At 43.4% G+C, this 15,280-nt stretch overlaps 1 protein-coding gene across 1 annotated transcript in view; it reads left to right on the forward strand.

The window, feature by feature from the left end:
* The first annotated feature begins 10,641 nt into the window (after positions 1-10,641).
* The window catches only part of QDPR (quinoid dihydropteridine reductase), a 34,556-nt gene continuing 29,917 nt past the window's right edge, over positions 10,642-15,280 (forward strand). The window contains exon 1 of the mRNA XM_043971544.1: positions 10,642-11,187. Within this exon, the coding sequence (XP_043827479.1) occupies positions 11,086-11,187 (102 nt within the window). The 5' untranslated portion in view covers positions 10,642-11,085. The remainder of the gene's footprint in view (positions 11,188-15,280) is intronic.

Genomic DNA, 15,280 nt, shown 5'->3' on the forward strand with positions numbered 1-15,280 from the left:
GCTGGAAAGAGCACCCGCCTTGGAGGAAAAACAATGGCATTATTTTATATATATTTTTTACATCTCTTTAATTTCTAGCTTACTATTAGCTGTGTTCTCATATTTACTTCTGCGTTCAATCTGTTGTGATATGTTGTTTTGGCTGAAGTATATGAAAAAATTAAGTCACATAGGTATGTAGTTGAAAAATGAAGGAGTATTTGAATAGGAAAATAATGTATTATTAGTACAAAAAAAAGTTTTGATTTTGCGTATCTCCTAGAAGAGACAATGCTTTGAGAACCACTGATCTAATACAACCCTCTCATTTTACAAAAGTGGAAACCTAGTGCCTGAAAGGTAAAGTGACTCATCTAAAGTCATTACTCAATCAATAAACCAAGTATTTATTAAATGACTATTATGTTCCCAGCATCGTGCTAGGCCTCGGAAATACAAGTACTGTAAAGAATTAATTGTTATTTGAGGTTTTTATGCCTCAGTGCGCACTGGCCTGGGGCTCGGAAAACCGCACCGTGCTCCACCCACTGGTTTTTGCCAGGGCTCTGGCACCTCACGTCATCACCACTCCACGATGCCTACATGGGCCTGGCAAAATTATAATGATTGGAAGCCTAGTGAGGGCAGTCATGTGACTGTCAGAGCGGCCATCCCATTGGCTGGGGCTGTGTGGGGTGTTTCTAGGTTTGGGGGAGGAGAATTGGGCATTCTAGGTGGAAGCTGGAAAGCGACAGGTGTTCTGCTGCGTATTTTCAGCTGATTCCTGGGTGGTGGTATTTTTTCAGGTATTATAATTTTCCTTTCCCCATTTTATTTCCTTTCCCTTGATCCTACTGATGCTGTTTGTGTGTGGTTTTTTTTAAGTTTGTTCTTGTTAAAATAAATCTTGGGGCAGCTAGGTGGCGCAGTGGATAGAGCACCGGCCCTGGATTCAGGAGTACCTGAGTTCAAATCCGGCCTCAGACACTTAACACACACTTACTAGCTGTGTGACCCTGGGCAAGTCACTTAACCCCAATTGCCTCACTAAAAAAAAAAAAAATAAATAAATCTTGTTCTGTTTTGAGGGAGGCTGCTGGTCTCCTTCCTTGCCCCAATATTGTGGCGAGCCGCTTAGCTAGCACTCCCCAATTAAAAATTGGTCCCCACAGTACAAAGAATGAAACAATCTCTACTAGCAAGGAGTTAACATTCCAATGACAGAAACAAGTGTATGTTTTTGTATACATACATACACACACATATATACATAGTTTTATGGATGCATTGAATCACTTGACATTTACATATTACATCATATATTATGGTAATATGTTTTATATAAAATATATTTTAAGACAATATATAAATGTCAAGTGAATCAATCCATAGTTAAATACAAGGATAGTTGGGGAAGGAGGGCGGTGTCATCTTAGAAGAGAGGGAAGTAAGGAGGGAGAACACTCCAGGCCTGGAGGAAGAATTCTATAATTTGGAAGTAGTCAAACTGATATTACATATGGAGTATACACCCTGTGACCCTTGGGGTGCTGCAGCAGCCACAGAACTTCCCAGTGGCTCATGGTATGTAGAAAAGGCAGTGTGTTACTATATTAGTTATCTATTGAAGCAAGGTGATATCTGGGATGTTCACAAGATAGATGATCTTCTCTTTGAGCCTTCAGCCCCCTCAGTTCCTCTCTGGTGCATGTATTGTATAGTCTCCCCAAAGGCTTAAATATCTCCTCCAGAAATGAATGGGTACAATTGTCTATGGCTTGCAAATGTCTAGACCGTTTACCTCCTGCTTCATTAAGCTTAAAGTGGCAGCACTGAGCAGTTTAAATCCTTGTAGGCCAGGTTTGAAATTCTGGATGATTTGGAATATTGCTGAAATATAAAAAAATAAGAAATTTATGACTTAAGTTACCTACCTGCATCTGCAATCTCTCTCAGTCGCTGATCCCTCACATCCACAGGACCTAAGTAGGCAGCATACTGTGGCCACATGGTTTATTAAATATAGTGAAAGTCATAAAATCAGATTTAGAAGTAAAAGGGAATAGAGAGGACATCTTGTCCAAACACTTTACAGATGAGGAAACTGAGGCTCAGAGGTTAAGCAACTTGTGTAGAATGTAAATTCATTGAGGGTAGGGATTGTTTCATTCTTTGTATTCTAGGTTGGAGACTAGACCTAAAGAAAGCAAGGGAAGTGTGGTTAGAGAGACTTTTTTTCTTTCTTCTTTAGCTCACTGGCTATTTGTTGTTTTTTTTCCCCCCTTCAGTATCTGCTAGTCTCTACTCCAGGATCTGACTTGCCTAAATTGAGCCGATGATCTCTACTTTACTTTGGAGTCATAGCCTTGATTCTTTCATCCTCTGATGTGAATCACTGGAGATATAATCTTGGACCCTGGCATCTTGTAGCCAGTAGGGCGTGACAGTCTGACCACACCAGCTGCTCATTCCCCATGCCCTGTACAGTAAACAGGAAGGCAAAACAACAGAAGGAAATAGAGGCAGCCAAATTTGGATTCCAGTGCCCACGTCTTTTCCTTTTCCCATGGCTACTTGCTCTTTTGGAGTGTGCATTCCTCTGGTTTCCCAGAGGGCATATGGTGTGATCTCCAGGCTTTTTCTCCCCTAAATCACCACCCTTAGCCTGGAAACAAATAATTTGATAGAGACAAGAAAGCATGGCATGGACACAGGTTATGCTGGGATTTGAACCCAGGTCCTTTAACCTCCAAGTCCATTGCTTTGTCATTCCACATAGTACTCATATGGTATAATAACAATAAACTTATATAGCAATTTATGGCTACAACGTAGATGATCTCATGTGATGTTTACAAAAATGTGAATAATTTTGGTATAATTTTTCCTGTCTTTCAGATGGAATAAGTGAAGCTCAGAGTGGTTAAGTGATTTGCACAAGGCAATATTGCTAGTAAGTGAGGATCTTGGACTTGAATCAGGCCTACGTTTTTGAACTCCAAGTACTATGATTATTCTGCTAGGTGCCAGGAGCACAACTGGAGGAGGAGCACCCATGCTGTGGTTGATATCAGGAGAAGCAAAACACATAAAACTAGGGACATTCTGAAATTATGGTATTTCCAAGGTAATTGACTATGTATTTAGTCTTTTACAAAAGACATATAGGAGGCAGCCAGGTGGTGCAGTGGATAAAGCATCAGCCCTGGATTCAGGAGAACCTGAGTTCAAATCTGGTCTCAGACACTTGACACTTACTAGCTGTGTGACCCTGGGTAAATCACTTAACCCTCGCTGCCCTACCCCCCCCCAAAGACATATAAATGAAATACATAATTATGATTAAAGTGTATAATGTTCAATTCATATAATTAGATGAGGGAGGGAATATTTCTTACTAGGGTCCTTAATCTGGGGGCCATGAACTGGTTGGAAATTTTTCTTTGATAACTTTTTCAATATATTTGGTTTCCTTTGTAACCCTACGTATTTTTATTTTATTCATTTAAAAACATTAATTTGAGAAGGGGTCCATAGGCTTTATCAGAATGCTAAAGAGGTCCATGACACACAAAAAGATTACATAGTCCTGGACTGGGGGAATCCATAAAGGCTTCAAGTATGAGGTGACATTTAATGTGGATTTGAAGGATGTTACTAGGTGAAGACAGAGGAGCAGAATATACCAGCTATCAGGAGCCCAAATTAAATTTACTTCTCTGGTCAAAGGAGAGGTGTATGGGCTATTTCTTTTTCTTTTGGTTAAGATTGCCAATAGCCTATTAAATGTTTATTTTTATTTATTATCTAGCTAATTAAGGGGAATCTAGGTGGCACAATGTTGCTGTAAAGTCAGGAAGACCATCTTCCAGAGTTCAAATCTGGCTTCAGACACTTACTAGCTGTATGACCCTGGGCAAGTCACTTAACCTTGTTTGCCTCAGTTTCCTCATCTCTCAAATGATCTAGAGAAGGTAATGGCAAACTACTCTAGATTGTCTGCCAAGAAAAACTCCAAAAGGGGTCATGAAGAGTCAGACGTGATTAAAAAATGACTGAATAACAACAATATTTATCTAAATTTTTATCTGCTTAGACAGCTTTATGTCTTGTGGCTGGAAACTACCAAAGACTTATTTTTAGGGCTTATCCTACCTGCATTATTTTCATTTACTTTTTCCATCCCACTTAAAACTCATAGATCTAGAATGGGAACAAACAATTAGATCAGAAGTATTTAACTTGAGACTCGTGAACTACTTTTTTTAAACCAAGTATTTTTAAAAATAGTATTTCAATATGATTAATTTCTTTTGAAATCCTATATATATCTTACTTTATATATTTAAAAACATTATTCTTAAAGAAAGCTCTACAGCCTCCCATCACACTGTCATGATGCAAAAAAAAATGTTAAGAACCCCTGATCTAGACTAACCTTTTCACTTTACAGAAGAGGAAACAGACCTAGGGAAGCTAAGTGACTTGTCATATATGGAAGAAGTTATAGAGATGGAGGGTTTTTTTTTTTTTTTTGGTGATGCAACTGGGGTTAAGTGACTTGCCCAGGGTCACACAGCTAGTAAGTGTCAAGTGTCTGAATTCAGATTTGAACTCAGGTCCTCCTGACTCCAGGACCAGTGCTCTATCCACTGCGCCATTTAGCTGCCCCAGAGATGGAATTTTTAATTCAAATTTTTTGACTTTTTGACACACTCCAAAGCCTTTGTTCCTTCCGTTGTATCACAAGGGTGGAGATGGCAAGGATTATTTCTGTCTATTTCATGGTGTAGCTGGAGGACTTAAATGAGATAATGTATTTTAAAGCCCTTCATAATCACAGAAGGGCTAGAAAAATGTAACCACTAGGTGGCACCAGTAGGAACTAATTTGATACTATTTCCTAAAAGAGGCAGGATGGGGAAAGCCAAACACTTTCTTGGGCTAGGTGTCCCACTAACCTGGGGAGGGAGCAAATTCCAGTCTATCTATGTTTCTTAGATACAAACCATCTTCTTACCTCATCTCTGACTCTCTTTCTCTGTCTCTCTCTCAGAGGCCCCAGTGGTCTTTCTACTTTACAAGGTGTGTAGTTAATGTGGCTTTATGCAAACAAAAGAGCCCTGAGCCCCTTTCTCATCAGCAAACACTCTGAATCAGCTATAATTTACAGAGCCCTTTGTGGCCATATTTTAATGGCATATTCTACTGGAATAAACAGACATGCTTAAATTTATATCTATATTTTACACATAAGAACATATTTTTATCTTTAGGCAGAGAATCAACAAAGGGAAGGAATAACACATAATAGAATACCTACCAAAGCTTGTAGCTTTATTTTAGATTCAGACAATCTTTACTTAGTCTACAGGCACACTCCAAACCCAGGATCTTTGAGAAAAACAAGAGTTTCCATTCCCTATTGTCTGATTGAGAATTATGTCACATAGGTCTCTCTATCTCCTCTGTTCTCCTTGTCAATTCAGTTTTATGTGTGAGGAATCATTACATGGAGTTCAGATAAAAGGGTATCTGTGATAAAAGGGGATGAAAGGCAGGACTAAGTTTTGGTTATTTCTGTTTCATGTTTATAAGTATTTTGTTCTGCAGTATTTTGCAAATGCTCTGCAATAATGCAGGTTATCAACCCCCTCCCACCCCCCCATGAACGAAGACTTAGGCAGGACAAATAGTATGAAGCAGATCAACAGAAGGATGTATCAGGAAAAAAAAGGATGGATCAATCTCGGAGTGAGAATAAGTGATAACTATGGGATAGGCGATGTGATTGGGAAGTCAGTAGTGACCCCTCTGATTAATTTCTGTAGAGATGTTGTAACGGAAGCCAGATTTGGAGGGGTGAGGAGGTTGTGGGTAATGAAGAGACAGTATAGAATCAGGGTTATCCATTGAGAATTTTATTATGTAGCCATATGTTTTTGGTTCTGAATCTGTGATTTCCTTAGTATAGGAAACTGCTAGTCAAGAAATTTCCTCTGTCAATACAGATCGGTGCCTGTTTCATGATTCGCTGACTTACAGTGACTCTAGTACTAAGAATTTAAGTCATTTCCCCTGGGATCACATAGTTTGTTAATATATTACATATGTTGGGATGCTTTCAGGTGTTGTTTACTCCTAATAATAGTTAAGTAGCCCTTCCCAATAACTCCAGCTACAAGTGGTCCCTCAAAGCAATTATTTCTCTTCTTGTGTGCATATATTCCAGGCAGGTTTCTCTCTTGGGATCTTTTTCTCTTTGCTCCTTCTTGTTTTAGGAAGGGGAATTTTGTGATGCTTTTGTGTGACCTGGAGAGGAAATAAAAGGGTACTTGAACACACTCTCACTCTCTTGCAGGTGAAGTTGGAGGGGCTCACATTCTCTGAGTTTATTTTATTTCCGGAGGAGTTTTCTCTTTCTTTTTCCTTCTAAAGATCCAGAGGCTTAGAGACTTTCTCATTTTATTTCTACCTAACCACATGCTTCAAGGCAACCTGGCAAGGATGGTCTAACAGGACCCTGGGAAAGGCTTTCCTGCTGTGTCCTATCTTTCCCAAAATACTTTACCTTGCAAACTGCAACTTCAACTTTTGTCCACAGACATCCACATACATAAATGGCTTCTTTCATTAGGAACCTTATGCTAGTCACCTCCCTTCTTTTTACATATTTTTTTTTTCTACCTTACTGGTAAATATGTAAGTCACAGTTAGGATCTGTCAAAGCTCTGAACTAATTTCCATCCATCTGAGCAACGATCTCTATTTGTATACTTGTATTTGAATAAAAAAAATCCCCCAATATGATCAGTGTGCATTTTCCTTCTGTTTGCTTAATGAATACAGTGTATTAATGTTTGCAAAGATTTATGACAGTGTTGGTGGGCACAATCTGCCAAGTCACAGTATTTCAAAAGCTACAAGATTCAAGTTCATGAGACTCTCAGAGCAAATATAAAAGCACATGCCTATAATAGTTCTGGCTTTGGACTTCACCACTCAACCAGAACTTTTCTCTCCAACACTGGTTACTATTGGATGTCATAATGACTTCTGCTCAGTCCTTGCTCTTTGACACTACTGACCAACCCCTCCTCCAGAATATTCTCTTTAGATAAATCTCTCTGGGTGTTTGTGATATTGGTTTATCTTGGTTCTCCTTCTACCTGTCTGACTATTTCTTCTCAGGTGCTGTTGCAAGATTATTATCCAAGTCCTGTCAATGGATGTTCCCCAAGGATTTATCCTGTCTTCTTTTTTCTCTCAATACCTGCCTTTTTGTTGATATTATCAGTTCTCATGGGGCTAACTCTCTCTGCAGATAACTCCCAGATCTACCTGTCTACCTGAAATCTTTTTCAAGAGCTCTATTCCCATGCTAGCAAACATCTGTTAAGATACCTGTACCATGATGCCCTATAGACATGTCACACACAACAGATCTAAAATAGAACTCATTATTTCCCCCTAATAAGCCTGGGTTCCCAATCTCAGAGGCATCTTCAACTCCTCATTCTCTTTTACCTCTCACATGTCCATTCAGTTGCCAAGTCTTGATTATACCTTGACTACATCTCTTATAGGGCAGCTAGGTGCCACAGTGGATTAAGTGCTGGCCCTGGAGTCAGGAGGATCTGAGTTCAAATCCAACCTCAGACACTTACTATCTGTGTGACCCTGGATAAGTCCCCTCAGTTTCCTCATCTGTAAAATAAGATGGAGAAGGAAATGGCAAACCACCTTTGCCTAGAAAGGAAGAGTCAGACAACAACATCTCATATCCATCTCCATTCAAATGGTTACCTTGCTACTTCAGAGCCTTGTGACCTCTTACCTGGATTAACATAATCCTATCCTAACTACTTTCCCTCCTTCCAAGGTCTCTTAGCTCTAATCCATGCTCCACACATGGGCCAGATTAATCTGACTAAATCACAGGTCTGACCACATCACTCTCTTGATCAAGAAGCTTCAGGTCTCTCTATTAGTTCTAAGGTAAAATACAAACTCCTCAGTGGGGCACTTAAGAACCTTCACAATCTGTCTCTAGACTACCTTTCCAAGTTTATTTGGAACTAATCTTCATTCCCTCTATATTCTAGCCGAAGCCTACTTGTTCTCTGAATTCCCAATTCCATTTCCTCCATGAGTCTGCATGGGCAGTCTCTGTCCCTAGAATACACTCCATCATAACTTCTACCTCTTGGAATTTCCCGGTTTTGTCAAGGCTTAATTCATATGCTTCCTATAGGAAGCTGGTCCTGATTCCATTAGATATTAAATCTCTCCTCAATTTATCAAATACATAGTTATCTATTTATGTGTTCTATTCTCTCCTCTCCTTGAAGACCAGATATACCATTTTCATTTTGCCCCAGTGCCTGGCTCATAGAAGGCATTTAATATTTGATGGGTTGGCCTCTAGAATGGATCAGTTATGTTTTCTGGGGTCCAGAAGAACAAGTCCCATCCTTTTCTTGTATGACAGCCATTCACATATTTAAAGACAGCTGTCCCTTCCCATTAATTCTTCTCTTCTCTCTCTCTCTCTCTCTTTTTTTTTGGTGAGGCAATTGGGGTTAAGTGACTTGCCCAGGGTCACACAGCTAGTAAGTGTCACGTGTCTGAGGTCAGATTTGAACTCAGGTCCTCCTGAATTCAGGGCTGGTGCTCTATCCACTGCGCCACCTAGCTGCTCCAATTCTTCTCTTCTTCAGGCTATCTCCATTTCCTTCAACCAATCCTCATATAGCTTGATCTTAGGATCCTTCACTATCTTGTTCATCTGTGCATACTCTCTGGTTTATCAATGTCCTTCCTAAAATATGGCACCTGTAACTGAACATAATACTCTAGAAGATGAACTCATGTATACTACTGTTGACTTCTTGCTTCTCTAGGTCATTGTCCTCACTTAGATCATCAGTGAACTTCCTGTTTGATATCGCTGTCTGCTGTCACCAACTCCCCTTGCATCTAGCCCAGAAAGCTTAAAAATGGAACAAGTTCATTTATAGATCAGAACCTGGAGAGCTAACAATGACTGCCAGGGAAGGAACCCTTCTCCTAGGGCCCAGCATATTTCAGTGTATGGTTATGACACCAATCATTGGAACTCTCCTGGATGGCTCTGATGTAGTTGCTTCTGACTGAGCCCCCTGAAGCTCCCCCTGGTTGTCACATAGTTGGTACCACTGCTTTCAGTCTTCCCCACCCCCTCCAGATCCCAGTAGATGATGCCTGGCACTCTCTTCTGATTTTCTGAGATCAATTTTTACAAAGTAGAAATCCTGACATTGAACTTCTTCCCCGTTGATTTCCTGTTTTTTTTTTGGGGGGTGATTTGTGACCTGGATTTGGGGGATAGCTCACACAAAGAATCGGAGGCTTATCGTGAATCTTGTAAAATAAAGAGATTTCTTAGGAGAGAAGAATATTTGGAGGGGGAACAGATCATCATGGTGATTGTCCCAATGGAGAAAGGGAAGACCTGATCTTTTGGATCTTTGCAAAACAAAGAAAGAGGAGAGAAGGACAAGATAACTGTGAGGGGATCTTTGAATACTGGGGTATCAGTAGGAGATGCAGCATCCATCCATATCCTGCCTATCATTTTGCAGCCCTTAGTATTTATCAGTGTACTAGGGTCATGCTCGGCCACACCTTATTCCTGAGGTGCTTTTCCCTTAGGAAGATTTTAAGGATTCCTTGGGGGCTGGGATCTTTAGGTTTCTTGGGGTCCTACTGCATTCCCACAACATTCCCACTCATCCTTTAAATAAGCCCAACTCAAACGTTACTTCCTCCATGAAACCTTGCCCCTTACACCACACACACCACTTTGCTTTGTAATTCTGATGCACTTATGACGTCATGTTATATATTATAGCTACATGTGTTAGTGTCCTATTCTCCTCTTAGATCCTACTAGACAGCAAAGTTCCGGGACAGGCTGCAGCTTATCTAAATTTCCTGTCTCCCTCAGTACCTCACTCTCTGCTCCGTACACAGCAGGTGTTTAATTTTATGATGCTTATTGTTATAAATCTGATGTCACATCTTCCTCCATTAAACCTCCCAAGTCACCTCCCCCCCTCCTCCGCTCAAGTGAAGTTAATCTCTCCTTCAGATTTCTCTTGAGGGACTTCTCCATTTCCCTTGTCACATTCTCTGTTGTATCATAACCAGTCTGTAGCCGCATCTCTTCCCTCCTCTTAGATTGTAAGTTACTCTAAAGCAGGGTTTGTTTTATTTACCTATGCCCAGGGCCAGTCTGATTGTCTCACATGCCCTACTAGCTGATTGGCTTCGGGAGGCGACGTGCCCTATCTAGGTTAAATTTTGCAGTTTAACTCAGAGGCTGGTAGAGGGACTTGCATTCAGCAGTTGCTTAATAAAGGCAGAGTGCAATGGTTCTTGAATGAACGCTTTATTAGAACTGAGTTCTGTATACAGTTCTCACGGCTGCTAAGTATGAAAGAAGGAAACTTTAGGAGAATGGTCTCTACCCCTGGTTACAATAATAACTAAGCAAAATCTTGGTGTTCACAGAGATAGGTGTTCGCCCCTCTTCTTCCACCTTACACTCCCCTGGCTTTGGTCCAGTGACATTGGCCTCCTCGCTCACGCAGGTCATGTCAACTCCTGGCTCTGCATTTTCATTGGCTGTCCCGCAAACCTGTGATTCCTCCCTCTTGCCCTCCGCCCTTAGCTCCAATCCCACCAGCCTTTAGCCTCCTCCTTAATTCTAGTGCCTCCCCGCTGTGGATTCTCCCCACTTTATCTTGCATGTACCACTTGTGCCTAGTTGTTTGCACGGTGTCTCCCACTTAGACAGTGGGTCCCTCGGGCGCCGGGTGCTTCCTTCTTGGAGGCAGAGCGCGTGCTGCCCCGTTCTGCTCCCTGGCGGGGGTGCAAGCCCGTGCACCCTCCGCTGTCAGCTAGCCTAGGCGGCAGCAGCGATCCCCGAGCGAGCAGCGCCGAGCGGAGCCGGACGGGCCTTTGTCTCTCTTGCTGGCTTAGCACGTGTCCTTGGGGCGGAGGCGGGGTCTGCGGGGCCCAGAGCTCGGCCGCAGGAGGAGCCACGCGGGCTGGCGGCCTGGGATGATGGCAGCTGCGGCGGGGGACGCGCGCATGGTGCTGGTGTACGGAGGCAGAGGGGCGCTGGGCACCAAATGCGTGCAGGCTTTCCGAGCCAAAGACTGGGTAACGGGACCGCCGATGCGCCGCGCGGGGTTTGCCTGCGGGGGTACCTAGCGGGGCAAAGCGGCGCGCTTGTGTTTGGGGGTGGGTGGTGGTGGGCTCTTTGCAGCCCCTGAACCCCCGAGCCAGGGGTAGCGTTCCCCGCTTGGGGGTACGGCCTCACTTCTCGTGTACTTCCGTGCACACACGCACGCACGCCTATGCATGCGTGCACGGCTCTGTTCGTGCGCATGCTCCCGCTTCTGGGGTACCCCAAAGCACCCATGGGTTCCCTCCCTACTCCTTGCGTGCATGCTCCCGCTTCCGGGGTACCCTAAAACACACGGAGCCCTTCCCCTGTGCTCGTGTGCTTGTCCCCGTTTCAGGGATACCCCGGAATACTCGGACAACCTCCTCCCCGGCGCATGCTTGGAAAGCCGTGCATCTCCTCCCCTGTGTGCACGCCCCTCCCCATCCTGTTACCTTCTTGCGCTTGTAAGGGTGGGTGAACTTGAGGGGCTGGTATTTTGCCCCCGAGGTTTAAAAAGAGCTACTTCTGGTAGCAGGGTATTAAAATATACCTGGCCGGACCTCCCGGATGCATCGGCCCGTGTACCCCCAGCCCAGGCGAGGGTCCTCTTGTTGGCTGCCGGGGCAAGGTCTCCTGGGTTGGAGGGAGGGGAAGCTGGGCCACCGGGAAAGGCACCAGGGCCACCGGGTTACCCGCCATTCACCCACCGACTGAATTAACTTCTTCCCCAGGAAAAAGGAAAGGAGGGTGGGTGTCACGGGGGAAATAGGTGGTGGGGGTCCTTAGGTATTCCTCTGTAAAGAGTTACGCTCTCACACACAGTCCAATTAGAATTAAAATGGTTCTTTACCGGGTCCTAGAGAAAGTGACCCAGGGGGACGTCAGAGACAGCCTCAAGGGGAGGAGATGCTTAGAGATACTCTCTTCTGAGAACAGAAGGAAGGCCAAAGGTTTTATAGAGGATAGATGGGGTGACCACCCGACATTGGGAAGTTCCTTTTGGGGGTGGGGTGGGGTGGGGGAAAGGTTCTTGAGAGTCAGGGGGATTTTTCTTTTGCAATGATAGTCCTGACCTTTGGAGTTATCTCTGTCTCCTAGCTGAGGTAGTAGCCACGCCTAACTGAATTTCATGCTATAGAATTTTATCTCCCCTCACTTCTTTGGTGTGCCCGTCCTGACATCTAGCTGGCCAAGCTAAACTTTAATAGTCCCTTAATTCCTCCTTATGACTGTCTTGTTATCTGGTCACTTTCTTCCCTCCCTCCTTCCTTCCTCCCTCCTTCCTCCCTTCCTCCCTTCCTTCCTTCCTCCCTCCCTCCCTTCCTTCCTTCCTTCCTTCCTTCCTTCCTTCCTTCCTTCCTTCCTTCCTTCCTTCCTTCCTTCCTTCCTTCCTTCCTTCCTTCCTTCCTTCCTTCCTTCCTTCCTTCCTCCCTCCCTCCCTCTCTCCTTCCTTCCTTCCTTCCTTCCTTCCTTCCTTCCTTCCTTCCTTCCTTCCTTCCTTCCTTCCTTCCTTCCTTCCTTCCTTCCTTCCTTCCTTCCTTCCTTCCTTCCTTCCTTCCTCCCTCCCTCCCTCCCTCCCTCCCTCCCTCCCTCCCTCCCTCCCTCCCTCCCTCCTTCCTTCCTTCCTTCCTTCCTTCCTTCCTTCCTTCCTTCCTTCCTTCCTTCCTCCCTCCCTCTCTCCTTCCTTCCTTCCTTCCTTCCCTCCTCCCTCCCTCCCTCCCTCTAAGGCTGGCAGTGACAGTGAACTTCTGGGAGGGAAGGGAGAAAATGGATCACAGGCAGGAATCAAGGTCCTCCATTTTTGTATCCTTGTGTCCTTGTATCAAGGCCTGTTCTTGTTTATATGGGACCTCCAGCCAGCCTGATAGAGCCTGCCCCATACCTACAACCAGGACCTATCCTAGCTTTTGAGCATGCTCAGTTATAGTGCTGGTCACAAGATTTTTTTTTTTTTTCTGGGGACTTTGACAGCAAATGAACAGATTAAGGAAGACTTGTCAAAAGAACCGTGTTTACTCATTGAAAGAGGAATCTTTGATCCCATTGAGATCATTCATAGCTCGTTTGACTAGTAAAATTTATTTTTCATCTTTAGAGTCAAATGGGATGGTCCAGCAGGGAAGGATGGCTTGAGTGAGATCCAAGACGCATTTAAGAACTGAGCATCTCAGGCATGGTTAAAGGAAACTTGGCTTGGACAACAAGGGCTCAGTGAATATGGGATAGATAGAAAATGAATAGGGAAAAAATTATTAAGGCATTTACTGTATGTGCCAAGCACTGTGTTAAGGACTTGAGGATACTAGTAGAAATTCCTCTAATTGGGGGAAATAATGCTGGGTGCATAGAAAGGCCTTTGAATGCAAAGGGTCAGGGCAGGGATCCTGAACAAGAGTGGGAAGAGGAGAGTGGATCTGAAGGGAACAGAGGTTTTGAGTTCCTTGTGGCAGGGGTGCAGATGAAGGGGAAAGGAGTCTGTGTCCGGAGTGGGGAAAGGTAAAAGGAGCATTGGCAGGTAGGTTTCATCTGGTCTCTGGGGTTAGGGGAAGGGCAAACACCTTGACTCCAGGCCTGGGGAGTGTCTGGAGAACAGTCATATTTTTATAGAGCTTTAACCACAAATTTTTATAGAGCTTTAAGATTGGTAAAGCATTTCCACAGAGCATCTCCATGAAATAGGAAGTGCAAGTATTACTCTACCACATTTTACAGCTGAGGAAACTGAGGCTCAGAGCCCTTTCCTGGCCATGATTCCACAGCTAAGTGTTGGAGCTAGGATTTGAACTTGGGTCTCCTGACACTAGGTCCAGCACCATCTATATTATGTGTCACACTGCTCCTTAGATGTGTGTGAAAGACTTTGACTCTAGGGGCCTAATCAATGATAAGTTTATAGGGAAAATGCTCTCCATGTAAATGATCTTTACCTTACTGTATGGGTGGACTTCCTCTTTCTCACACCAGCTTTGTCACTGGTACCATCTGTTACTTTAAATCTCTACATTTTTCTGGGTCTTAGTTGCCCATCTCTAAAATGTGGGAATTCAACTGCAGGACTTTGAGTAATTTCTAGCTCAAATGTTCTGATTTGTCATCCCTCCCTCCTGGATTTGACTTTTCAAGGTTTGGCCCATCATTTGATTGTTGTTCCTTTCCCATTATTTCTTATTCTTTAAAAAAATTTTTTTTTGGATAGAGTTTATGAAATTTTAAATCTGGAAGAGACTTTAGAGATGATCCAGGGTGTGACCCTGGGCAGGTCACTTAAGCCCCATTGCCCTGCAAAAAAAATCCAACCAAACAAAAAAAACCAAATAGAGATGATCCAGGGTTACTTCTTTTCTCTTTCCCTTGACATTTGAGGGAACTGAGGTTCAGTAAATATTAAATGATTTGCCTGATATGAAAAAGTTAGTGACAAAACAGGGACTGGAAGGGAGGCCTTTGATTCTCAGCCAGATGTCCTTCCTGCTGTCTTGAAAAGCCCCTATATGGGGGCAATTGCGTTAGGTTATATAGGAGGAGCAGGCTTGATGCTAAAAGAGAAACTTAAGTCTCTCAAAGCTGTTTGTCTTTACAATGTTGTTATATAAATTGTTTTAAGAGACTTTGTTAAATGCCTTTCTAAAATTGAAGTAGATTATTCATTTAACACTGTTTGCCTCAGTTTCCTCATCTTTAATATGAGCTGAAGGAAAAATGGCAAATCATTTTGGTGCCTTTGTCAGGAAAACCCAAATCCCTCCCTCCCTCCCTTCCTCCCTCCCCCTCTCCCTCTCTTCCTTCTTTCTTTTTTTTTTTTAATTTATTTTTTTTGCGGGGCAATTGGGGTTAAGTGACTTACTCAGGGTCACACAGCTATAAGTGTCAAGTGTCTGAGGCCAGATTTGAACTCAGGAACTCCTGAATCCAGGGCCGGTGCTTTATCCACTGCACCACCTAGCTGCCCCTCTTCCTTCTTTCTTTTGAAAATCAGGATCACATTTACTCTTCTCCAGCCCATGAACTCTCAAAGATCACCGATGGTGACTCTGCCATCACATCCCAACAGGTCATTCACCGCCCTGGGACTGACCCTATTCAGTT

This window comes from Dromiciops gliroides, chromosome 6 (genome assembly GCF_019393635.1).
Source record: "Dromiciops gliroides isolate mDroGli1 chromosome 6, mDroGli1.pri, whole genome shotgun sequence".
In the NCBI taxonomy this organism is placed as follows: Eukaryota; Metazoa; Chordata; class Mammalia; order Microbiotheria; family Microbiotheriidae; genus Dromiciops; species Dromiciops gliroides.